The sequence below is a fragment of the Lepidothrix coronata genome, unplaced genomic scaffold, assembly GCF_001604755.1.
Source record: "Lepidothrix coronata isolate B3197 unplaced genomic scaffold, Lepidothrix_coronata-1.0 Scaffold36, whole genome shotgun sequence".
In the NCBI taxonomy this organism is placed as follows: Eukaryota; Metazoa; Chordata; class Aves; order Passeriformes; family Pipridae; genus Lepidothrix; species Lepidothrix coronata.
Window position 1 is genome coordinate 5,210,989 of NW_016690216.1, and position 13,006 is coordinate 5,223,994.

Consider the following 13,006-nt stretch of genomic DNA (forward strand, 5'->3'; position numbering starts at 1 on the left):
GAGATTTCAGAATATAATCTGCATAATTTAAATTGTCCTAGATGCTAACACTAATATGCCCTGTCTATAACTGAACCCTCTGACGACAAAATAAATACGATTTATAACAAAATTTTCTTCTGTAGGACATTTTACAGTTCTATACATAATTTTTTTTTTTAAAATCCTTCTCTCTCAAGTAAACTCAAAGCCATTAGTCCTCTGAGAGGATGCTATTAATGCCATGTTTAAATTACAAATATACTAAACACATTTTTTTTAATGTCTAGATTTTTTTCCAATAGGTAATTTAGATAGATAGATAGATAGATAGATAGATAGATAGACAGATATAAAATTCTTATGTATTCTAATGAAGGTTTAAAATAATTTAGTAAACTGTTAAAGAGGAACAAATGATGTTTCTACTCATACTTCATAATGAATGTAGCTTCCATTATTATTACTTTATTATTATTATTTACAACTCAAAAATCTCTTATATGAATATTCTTTTTACCTCTGTATGAAGGAAATACTGTCTTTCTTTTAGAGATGAGGAGCTGCAGCACAGTCTGAACTGATTTACCTGAGGTCCTTCAGGCAGAATCTGGCAGAACAGGAATCTAAACCCAGTCCTGCTAAGTCTTCATAGGACAATCCTATATTTCTGATACAAATTCATTTTAAAGATCAAAGCAAAAGGAAAACATGAAGTGTTGAACCACTATTCGTGTCAACTTAGCTAAATTGAATACTATCAGGCTAAGAGTATATCCTGCAAAGATTTCTGTCTATAATTTGAAAGCATAACACAACAGGTAGAGCAGTCTGAGAAGATAAATAATCACTTGAAGTCAAGAAAGAGAAAAATCTGATTTTAAATGGAAATAAGTTGCTATTTCTGTATTGAAATAAAATTTTCTTTCAAAGATCATGGAAGGTCCAGCATTTGAGTAAAAAAGAGTACAGGTGAAGCAAAATGGGAATGTTCTCAGTCAGGAAATGACTGGTGACCATATCTCAACATGATCTCTGTCTTTGGAGGACATCTGGGGAAAATTCCCCTGATAAATCCGACAACCCTGACATAGGCAGCAAAATCTTCTTTGTGGTGACATTGAGACCAATGAAATATTGAGCATATGTAGTTCTATAGCATCACCTTATTGTGGATTATTTTGAGTTGATACTCCACCAAGTGACACATGATGCTCTGGATTTGTGGTCTGTCAGAAACCATTATCAAGACTGAATCAGAATCTTGATTTAGTACTGACAGTCTTTCATCCAGATATGGTGGATCTTTTGAATTATAATTTCATACTGTTGCTGTTTCATAATTTCACTATGTTTCTTACTGTATTAAATAGCGTGACTTTTTCTGTAGTAAGACCATATTCTTGGTTTTCAAAGGTTCCTGTACCAGATGTCATGATGCCCAATAGTATGCTATTGCCAGCAGCTGCTTCAGAGAAATCTGAACGTGACACACCTGCAACCATTACAGCTGAGGGATCTGGGAAATATCCAGGTATGCAAGAAAAACACAGACATGTAAGAGCTAGGTATGGGCAATTTGGAAGTAAACTACTTGTTTCTTAGTAAAGGGAATCTTTTTTTGGCTTGCTTATAGCCATGAAGATAAAAAGATAAATATAAAAAGAGGTCTGAATTTGGCTGACTGCACCTGTGCAGGGCTACTAGAATGCACATGTATGCCAGACTCTTTGCAGTTGGTGGAGCTAAAATTAAACATCAGTGCCTAGCCACTTTGAAGATACGATCCTCCTTGTTTAACCAGCAAGTAAGACCTAGTCCTAAAAGAGAGTGTCACATTCACCATCAATGGGGAATGTTAGGCAAGTGATTTTGTCTGCATTTCCATTTCTGTAAGTTTCTGATCCTGAACACTTACTATATTCTGCACTGGCAAACTTTGCTACCTGTCACAACATGCTCCTCCCTCTCTTCTCAGACCACTTTACCCCTCCTTGCTAATTATCTGTTCCCTCTCTTGTCCCCATTTTTACTCCTTCTCTCTTTCCTACTATTTATTTGCTTTTTTTGTTTGATGTTCCATTGTACCAGTAAACTCCTACCTTCTGACAAATAGAAGCCCTATGCCACTCCTAGGCCAGCTGCCACTGCCAGTCTGATCATTTTTTGTGGGTTTTATTACTTTTTTTTAGATCCTGTTAGTCCTGTCTGCTTTATTTTCTGGGGCAAGATTGGATCGTTATATTTTGCTAAACCAACACATGCCATATGAGATGCCTCTCTTGATTCCTGATGAAAAAAGAAATTAAAATGAATACTATGTGCTCTTCTCTTCTACTTGTGTAAAAGACACTTCACTTTCTTTAACTAGGTGAAAGTCCTGTGGATGAGAAGAATACCCCCGGGATCGATGAATCAAAAACTGGAATGGAAATTAAGACTGAGGAACAGAAGCCACCTAAGGAATCTACTGAAACACCAGATTGGAATAAGAGCAGCAGTAAAGATATAAAGACCACTGACTCTATGACGGATCAGCTAAACGAACAGCAGAAGAAGCAACAGCTGTCTGTCTCTGACCGCCATGTCTATAAGTACCGCTGTAACCATTGTAGCTTGGCTTTTAAGACTATGCAGAAGCTTCAGATACATTCCCAGTATCACGCTATTCGGGCAGCTACCATGTGTAGCCTTTGCCAGCGTAGCTTCCGTACATTCCAGGCTTTAAAAAAACACTTGGAAGCAGGCCACCCTGAACTCAATGAAGCTGAACTTCAGCAGCTGTGTGCATCTTTACCTGTCAACGGTGAACTCTGGGCAGAAAGTGAAAGTATGGCACAAGATGATCATGCACTAGAACAGGAAATAGAAAGAGATTATGAGATGGACCAGGAAGGTAAAGCAAGTCCTGTAGGAAGCGATAGTAGCTCTATTCCAGATGATACGGGCTCAGAACCAAAGCGGACCTTACCTTTTAGAAAAGGGCCAAATTTTACTATGGAAAAATTTCTAGATCCATCTCGCCCATATAAGTGTACAGTGTGTAAAGAGTCTTTCACCCAAAAGAACATTCTCTTGGTCCACTATAACTCAGTGTCCCATCTACATAAACTCAAAAAGGTTTTGCAGGAAGCATCAAGTCCTGTCCCTCAAGAAACCAACAGCAACACAGATAACAAACCCTACAAATGCAGCATTTGTAATGTTGCATATAGCCAAAGTTCTACATTGGAAATCCATATGAGATCTGTCCTTCATCAAACAAAGGCAAGGGCTGCAAAATTAGAACCAAGTGGTAATATAAGTAGTGGAAATAGTGTAGCAGGGAATGTTAATAGCCCCAGCCAAGGAATGCTAGAATCTATGAGCTTACCAGCAGTTAACAGCAAAGAAACACATTTAGATGCCAAAGAATTAAATAAAAAGCAAGCTTCTGAATTAATTTCTGCTCAGCCTACACATCACCCACCCCAGTCACCAGCACAACTTCAAATGCAACTACAGCATGAACTGCAACAACAAGCTGCATTCTTTCAACCACAGTTTTTAAATCCAGCTTTTTTGCCTCACTTTCCAATGACACCTGAAGCACTGCTGCAATTTCAACAGCCTCAGTTCCTTTTCCCATTCTATATACCTGGGACAGAATTTAGCTTAAGTCCAGATCTGGGTTTGCCTGGTTCTGCCACGTTTGGTATGCCTGGAATGGCTGGTATGACAGGGTCACTGCTAGAAGATTTGAAGCAGCAGATACAAACTCAGCACCATGTTGGCCAAACCCAGCTACAGATACTGCAGCAACAAGCACAACAGTATCAGTCCACCCAGCCCCAACTTCAGTCACAAAAGCAGCAGCAGCAAAGCAGCAAGCTGTTGAAAGCAGAGCAAAATAACTTAGTAAGTGCAGACTGCCAGCTGATAAAGGATATGCCATCATTTAAGGAGTCAGAAGAAGTTTCTGAAAAACAAGAGAAGCCAAAGCAAGAATTTACTAATGAGAATGAAGGACTAAAGGAAAACAAAGATATGAAGAAGCCAAAATCCTCAGAACCAGCCATCCCACCACCCAGAATAGCTTCTGGAGCAAGAGGGAATGCAGCCAAGGCTTTATTGGAGAACTTTGGGTTTGAGTTAGTTATCCAATACAATGAGAACAGACAAAAAGTGCAGAAAAAAGGCAAGACTGGTGATGGTGAAAACACAGACAAACTGGAATGTGGAACCTGCAGTAAACTCTTTTCCAACATTCTTATTCTGAAAAGTCATCAAGAACACGTGCATGGACATTTTTTTCCATATGGAGCATTAGAAAAGTTTGCCCGACAGTACAGGGAGGCGTATGACAAGCTTTATCCAATTTCTCCATCTTCTCCAGAGACACCACCACCTCCGCCACCACCTCCACCACCACCACCTCCTCCTCCTCCTCCAACTCCTTCTCAACCTTCTTCAGCTGGGGCTGGAAAAATTCAAAACACAACTCCGACACCTTTGCAAGCTCCACCACCTACACCTCCACCACCGCCTCCTCCACCACCACCTCCTCCTCCTCCTCCAACTCCTTCTCAACCTTCTTCAGCTGGGGCTGGAAAAATTCAAAACACAACTCCGACACCTTTGCAAGCTCCACCACCTACACCTCCACCACCGCCTCCTCCACCACCACCTCCTCCTCCTCCACCACCACCACCATCAGCCCCACCTCAAGTCCAGCTTCCCGTTTCACTTGATCTCCCACTTTTCCCTCCAATTATGATGCAGCCAGTGCAACATCCTGCATTGCCTCCTCAGCTTGCCCTCCAGCTGCCACCAATGGATACTTTATCTGCAGATCTTACCCAGCTTTGTCAGCAGCAGCTGGGATTAGACCCCAATTTCCTGCGGCACTCTCAGTTCAAGCGTCCACGTACAAGAATCACAGATGACCAGTTAAAAATCTTGCGGGCTTATTTTGATATTAACAATTCTCCAAGTGAAGAGCAAATCCAAGAAATGGCTGAGAAATCTGGTCTTTCACAGAAAGTTATCAAGCACTGGTTTCGTAATACACTGTTTAAAGAACGACAGAGAAATAAAGATTCTCCATATAACTTCAGCAACCCTCCTATAACAGTATTGGAAGATATCAGAATAGATCCTCAGCCTTCAGCTGTAGAACCCTACAAGTCTGATGCATCTTTCAGCAAGAGATCATCCAGGACTCGGTTTACTGACTACCAGCTTCGTGTCCTCCAAGACTTCTTTGACACAAATGCTTATCCAAAAGATGATGAAATTGAACAACTTTCAACTGTACTTAACCTACCTACCCGAGTTATTGTCGTATGGTTCCAAAACGCACGACAAAAAGCTCGCAAGAGTTATGAAAATCAAGCTGAAACTAAAGACAACGAGAAAAGGGAACTGACAAACGAGCGTTACATTCGAACCAGTAACATGCAGTATCAGTGCAAAAAGTGCAGTGTGGTTTTTCCCAGGATCTTCGATTTGATTACACACCAGAAAAAGCAGTGTTATAAAGACGAAGATGATGATGCTCAAGATGAAAGCCAAACTGAAGACTCTATGGATGCCTCTGATCAAACAGTGTATAAGAATTGTACAGTTTCTGGCCAAAATGACTTATCAAAAAGCCTGACAGTCACCGCAACAGGCTCTGGCTCTGGTTCTAGTACTCCTTTGATTCCATCACCCAAACCAGAACCTGAGAAGGCTTCTCCTAAACCAGAGTCCACAGAAAAACCAAAACAAAATGAAGCCATCTCTAAGCAAACAGATGCAACTTCCCAAAGCGCCAAACCAGTACAGTCTACTCCAGTAACCTCTTCTGACCCTCAGCCCTCAGCTTCTCAACCACAGCAGCAAAAGCAATCACAGATAGTAGGGAGACCTCCCTCTGCATCACAAACCACACCTGTTCCTTCCAGTCCTTTACCAATTTCAATGACTTCTCTACAGAACAGTCTACCTCCTCAGTTATTACAGTACCAGTGTGATCAGTGTACAGTTGCCTTTCCAACTCTAGAACTTTGGCAAGAGCACCAGCACATGCATTTCCTAGCAGCCCAAAACCAATTCCTTCACTCACAGTTTTTAGAAAGACCAATGGATATGCCCTATATGATATTTGACCCAAATAATCCTTTGATGACTGGACAGTTGCTTAATAGTTCTCTTGCTCAGATGCCACCACAAACTGGCTCGTCACATACAACACACCCCGCTACAGTTTCTGGTTCCCTGAAACGAAAACTAGATGATAAAGAAGACAATAACTGTAGTGAGAAAGAGGGAGGAAACAGTGGAGAAGATCAACATCGTGATAAGCGCTTAAGAACTACAATTACTCCAGAGCAGCTGGAAATACTGTATGAAAAGTATCTGCTGGATTCCAACCCCACCAGAAAGATGCTAGATCACATTGCACGTGAAGTGGGACTGAAAAAGAGAGTTGTACAAGTCTGGTTTCAGAACACGAGAGCCCGAGAAAGAAAGGGACAATTCCGTGCAGTTGGTCCAGCCCAGTCCCATAAAAGATGTCCTTTTTGTCGAGCTCTGTTTAAAGCAAAATCAGCTTTAGAAAGTCACATTCGCTCTCGACATTGGAATGAAGGGAAACAGGCCGGTTATAGTTTGCCTCCAAGTCCTTTGATATCAACTGAAGATGGAGGAGAAAGTCCACAAAAATACATATTTTTTGATTACCCATCACTGTCATTAGCAAAAACTGAATTATCAAGTGAAAATGAATTAGCCTCCACTGTATCAACCCCTGTTAGCAAAACTGCAGAAATGTCACCTAAGAATCTTTTAAGTCCTTCTTCTTTTAAAGCGGAGTCTAGTGAGGATATAGAAAATTTGAATGCTCCTCCTGCTGACTCTGGATACGATCAAAACAAGACTGATTTTGATGAGACTTCATCAATTAATACAGCAATTAGTGATGCCACAACAGGGGATGAGGGGAACAATGAAATGGAAAGCACAACTGGCAGTTCAGGGGATGCAAAGCCTACATCACCCCCCAAAGAACCAAAACCACTTGTGAATGACACTCTACCAAAAGCAGCAACTACACCTACAAATGACAATACTGATGATAAATTTCTCTTTTCCCTAACAAGCCCTTCAATACACTTCAGTGAAAAAGATGGTGATCATGACCAAAGTTACTACATTACTGATGACCCTGATGATAATGCCGATCGCAGTGAAACTTCAAGCATAGCTGATCCAAGTTCTCCTAACCCATTTGGAGCTAGCAATCCCTTTAAATCCAAAAACAGTGATCGGCCAGGCCACAAACGTTTCCGAACGCAAATGAGTAACCTTCAGCTTAAAGTTCTCAAGGCTTGCTTTAGTGACTACCGGACTCCAACAATGCAGGAGTGCGAAATGCTAGGGAATGAGATTGGGCTGCCCAAACGTGTGGTCCAGGTCTGGTTTCAGAATGCCCGGGCTAAAGAAAAGAAATTCAAAATTAACATAGGGAAGCCATTCATGATAAATCAGACTGGACCTGATGGGACAAAGCCAGAATGTTCTCTATGTGGTGTGAAATACTCTGCACGTCTGTCCATAAGAGATCATATCTTTTCCAAACAACATATTACAAAAGTGAGAGAAACTGTGGGAAGTCAGCTAGATCGGGAGAAAGATTATTTAGCTCCTACAACAGTTAGACAGCTGATGGCACAGCAAGAATTGGATCGCATAAAGAAGGCTACTGATGTGCTAGGATTAACAGTACAGCAGCCAGGCATGATGGACAGCAGTTCTCTTCATGGTATCAGTTTGCCAGCAGCTTATCCAGGACTCCCTGGCCTTCCTCCTGTTCTTCTGCCTGGAATGAATGGTCCATCCTCCTTACCTGGATTTCCACAAAGTTCAAACAGTAAGTCTATAAGGGGATGATTTTCTCAATTTATTAATTTGATCATCTTGCGTGGTCACCATCCCCTTCTAAGACACAGCGTATTATGCATTCATATCATGCTTGTTAAACTGGTGTGATTAGCTAAAAAGTACTGCTATGAGGTGTACTCAGCGCATAATTGTTGCTGTAGACTGGATGATATCTCTGATTCCTCAAAGAAAAAGAAAATTAATTGACAACAATCGTTTTAGCCATTCTAGGTTTTTGTTCAAAAGCAATATAACTATAACATTGTTATGCTTTTTTGTTTGTTTTGAATGATGCTCCTTTAGTAAAAACTTGGATTAGAATTTTGTATGTACATTATTAAATGCAAATATTTAAAGTAACATCTGATGAAGCACAAAATAGATTCTCACATTATCAGTTCATTGGGCATTTGGTCCACCCCTTAGACCAGTCCAACCTGTCGTTTAATCCAGAATAAATATTTAAAATAAAATGCTGGCCAGGACCCTTTATTATATTTCTGAATAATTGCCTGCTAAGATAAAAAGGGGTTTGTTGAAGATGATTTGTAATGTCAGTTTCATTGTAATCCAAATTCCAGGAATTTATAAAAATCATCGCAGACATGTAGTGCTTGCACTTTTAACTGAACATGTAACTCTTGTTTCACTGACTGTTTTGGCTCTCATTTAACTCTGGTTTTTACTCATATTGGGAAGCACTTCCTCTTGCAATAGGTTTCACTGATGTTAAGAAATCAATTTTTCTGCAGCACAAGTTGTTTAGTCCTCAAAGAATGAACATAATTTATTTCTTGTATTGGGCTCCAATTTTGCAGATTGTGGCTGCAGTCTTGCAGATTGAAGCTCTCCAATTCATCTTCTAACTTTGCACATTTGTATCAAATATGTGCACAGCAGAGTTAGGAAACTGGTTAAGACCCTTCACCTCATTTTGTCCAATAATCCCACTTGCTGTTGATCTCTAAACTTTGCTTTAGAAAGCAACACATTTTGGCAAGTAAAGTAGAGGCTTAATCACCAGTGTTATTAGACATACTAAGACTGTAGCAATGTCTTCTCTGCTACCCAGGTTTGCTTTGATTGATGATGATCATGTTATTGTTTCCCTAAGTGGTGGTCAAAGCATCTTGTTTTTCTCTTCATTGGATCAGAAGGGCTTTCCTTCCACAATGTAGTCTCTGGCTGAGTGCCTTCTGGCTTTTGTCAAACAGTTATTGGCACAGAGAGTGCATATAAAGGAAATATAAAGTTGCTGTATTTCCTTCTTAATGGCATATAGTGTCCTGGGCCAAAAAATGGCTGGTTGTTGTTCATTAAAATTATAGATATGGTTTCTCTATATAGCTTTCCTAAATAAGTTTTCGTTAGATTGACCTTCAGGTAAAATGGGCTCCAGAAGACTCAGGTTTTGTCTATACTGCTAAAAGAAATTTACTTGGGAATATATTTTTTTAGTTTCAAAACTGGGAAGTCTGGGGGATGGTCATGAATCCATGATAGCTTCTTAGCTGGGCTGAGGGTTTTAAGAGAAGGCTAGTTGGCCCAGGCCAAAAAGTGTCAGTGACTATTCTTACTGTTTCACTTTAGAGAATGTTTAGTTTCGGTATCTGGGAAATATTCCCTAATACTCTTTCACTCACTAGTACCAGTGTAGCCATAAGAGTCTGTAAATGTCCTGTTAATAACACAAAAGGCATTATTACCGGCCAACTGGTCCATAATAATTCCATTTTAAGATTTTCTAATTTTCACAAAATATCTTTTCTTTGAGATAAATTTAGATCATTAGTATCATAGCATGCACAGTGCACTGCCAATTGAGATGGATTTTTACCCTCTTTCATCTTGCATCTTCTTAAGGTTAATTAGCCCATTGTGGGCAAAGCCCACTGTGTAAACTAGCTACTAGGATCTCGTTGTTAACTTCTTCTGCCATATGCTAAATAGCCCCTACATCCCCCTTTTGTTGCCTGGCAAACACTTGCATGCATAAATCTCCATTCTCTAATGATACATAATGGAGCAGTCATAGTGAGTGAAAAAAAAAAAAAAGGGAGATTATTTTAATCATTCATCATAGAAAAACAGTAATATGCTTAGATGTGCTCCGGTATGTGCTCAACACTAGTATTTTCTGCACCTAATTAACCCATTTCTATTTTCTTCTCTACCCTACTATGTCTGATAGTTCACGTTTATGTTTGATGCTAAGAATCATTTAAGAAGTATCTTTTTGGAAGCAGGCTTTCAAGTAAGCGTTTTTTGGCTACAGTTCTTCTAGCAGCATGTATATTTCCAGCTAGCAGGACAATTGCTTTGCAACATTCTTTACATGAAGGATTTGCTGAAGCCAACTCCCTGATGGCTCACTATCTTATAGTTCAAGTTTACTTCTTGTGAGTTACACTGCAAGTGTGTCATTTTTTCTCTGTGGGACCCAAACCCACTTCAGAAGCAGCCTTATTGGGATCCTTTATATTGAAATATTTATCTGTTTTCACTGATGCTTGAAGGGTTGGTAACAGTATTTCCTGTGGCAAAGCCCATCCATTCTGTCCTACATGTTTGTTTAAGGGACAATGTTAATATTAGTAAGACCCTTATTTTGAAAGAATGTGTTTGCTAAGACAGGGAACTAATGAAACTTAATTGTAAACCTCATATTTAAAGTTCTCTTTTGTAATTCTCTTTACTCATGTTTGTTAGACAGAGAAATTAACCTGACAAGTTTCACTGGTTAATACAAGTTTATGAGACATTTCACTTTCATGTTTATGCATCTAGTATTTTTTATGGGTTTTCAAAATACAGGAAACCCAGCTAAATTCTGCAAAATACGATGCTTTTTAAAAATGCCATATTTACTTTTACAAAAGGTTTGATGTGAAACACTTGAATATAATATTCACAAAAGATGGAATTATTGAAACTACAGTTAATTGTATCTTCTTTATATAGTGCTTAAAATGGACTATTATTTATGAATATCATTAGATTTTGCAAAATAAGATAGCTTCATTTTGGAGTAACTTTAAATTCGTATTTTTTTGTTCTAAAACAAGGGGATTTTAATGCCGGAATTATTGTGTGGTTCTGAGATTATATGTCACAATTCTCTAACCTGCGGGATACATTTCTCTAGATAATGTAATTTTACTGTCTTGTGGGCATCGAATGCTGAGCAAGATCTCAAAATTACTGCTGTGTTTGCTCAGCATAATGCCTAATAAGGAGTTATTTGGTGGAATCCTAATTCATACAGAATTTTAGTTCCAGCTCGTCTTTATTCTTCAAGCTCCTTCTTATTTTCTAGGTGACTGTAGATAGAAGAGTTTACCTGCTGTTTTCAGCTGTTCTTAAAATTCACATTCTCTTTTCTTCTAAGCTTTGTGTTCTTGCCTGTGATCCCTTGCAGAAAGCTAGTGCTTCATCTTGCTTCTAGCTATTAATACTGGTTCTATGAACCTTTTAATGTCATCATCATTACCATAGGTTCTTTGCACATCACTTAAGCCTGGGCTGCCTTGAAGATTCACAACAGCTTTTTCCAAGAATGCACACATCACTGAGTAATATGTACTTAGTGGGTTTTGAAATCTTATCAAGAGAAAAATTTGATTCAGCGGCAATTACTTTCCATGTTATTAGGGCACTAAATTCTGTTTTCTGTTTGCTTTTGGCCCACTAGTAGTAGCTTCATTTTTATATTTTTAGCCCTCCATTTCCTCCAAGTGAAAGAGGAGTCTCTCCTCTTTGATAGTCACTTAAAAGAGTTAGCAGGATTAGAATGTTTGTTCATGATGTGAATTTTCTATTCTATATCTCTCATGTCTGGTAATGGAATATTAGTTTCATCAGCTTTTCTTCATTTAGTTTTGGAAACCCTCAGTTCCACATTTAACTTCCAATAAAGCACATGGATTTCACTGTTCCACTGCAAGCTGTCTGGATATTTAACTGAATTTCGTGTATTTTAACTAAATTCCAAAGAATATCTGGAAAATAGATCTTGTCTTCTCTAGGCATCATCAGTGTGACTAGACTGAAGACAACGTGATGTACAAGGGTTGAAGAGGTTAAGAATAAAAAGAAATCGGAAAATTCCTAAGTAGGTGGCAAGCCCAAATAACCATGAAAGAACTGGGGCAGCAGTTTGTACTAACTGCATCGTTCACGTGTTTTCCATCTACACTATTTATCATTTAATATATTTTCAACAGGCTCCACACACAATTGCCTCTTACTTCCTGTTGAAAGTGCAGGGGCAAGTAATAGTATCTTCAGTGTTATTGTGCAGTAACTCTGGCAATTACCCACTTTTTAATTATAACTCTTGTGACTTGTTTCACTGTACTATCTAATTTGTGCCCATAATGCATTTTAACTCCTTAGTGTTCCCCTACCATTAAACAGGAGTAATGACACAGTGACAAACATTAAATGGCTTCTTTGTTAAATCTGATAATTATTTCCTTTGAATCCTAATTGCTTTATTCTTAAGTAATACTAAGCACCTGGATATTGATGATTTAAACGTTATTCTTGTTCACTCCATTAGTGCTTCCTCGTGGCTAATACCCATCTAACCTCCTCCCATCTTACAGAACCTGCATTTATTGTTCTCTTCTCCATGTACTAGTAGACTGTTTCTGATGTAACTTCGCTTTTACAGTTCTGTGTGCATGACACACTTTGTGTGCTCTTTTCTCTAGCAACCTTACTTGCCTGAAAAAAATGACAATGGGTGCAATGTACAGCCTCTTACAGTCAGTCGCCTTTTCTACCCTATGCCATCATTTCATTTTCTGACCCAACTACACATCTCACAGAAGTTGCTTTTTTAATAGACTGTTACCAGCCACTGCACTATATCTGGTACTTGAAACAGAGATTTCTTCCATTAAGTTATGAGGCATACGTCTTGTGTGTATGCGCCCTCCAGACAGAACCAGTCCATCCTCAGGTTGCTTTCTTTAATAAGGTGGAGGACGTCATGCCTGCATGCTTGAAGTAAACTGAGAACAGCAGTGTTCCTGTGTCAAAGTACTTTAGTGCTGTTACACTTATTTCCCAGCAAAGACTGCATTGACCTGATTGTTGTGGTAAAGAAAAGCTCTGT

The 13,006-nt window shown here is 39.1% G+C and overlaps 1 protein-coding gene across 1 annotated transcript in view; it reads left to right on the forward strand.

Annotated features, from left to right (window-relative positions):
* ZFHX4 (zinc finger homeobox 4) overlaps positions 1-13,006 on the forward strand; it is a 149,921-nt gene that overhangs the window by 131,999 nt on the left and 4,916 nt on the right. The window contains exons 8-10 of the mRNA XM_017812414.1: positions 1,396-1,513; positions 2,351-4,435; positions 4,526-7,873. Coding sequence (XP_017667903.1) covers positions 1,396-1,513; positions 2,351-4,435; positions 4,526-7,873 — 5,551 coding nt within the window. The remainder of the gene's footprint in view (positions 1-1,395; positions 1,514-2,350; positions 4,436-4,525; positions 7,874-13,006) is intronic.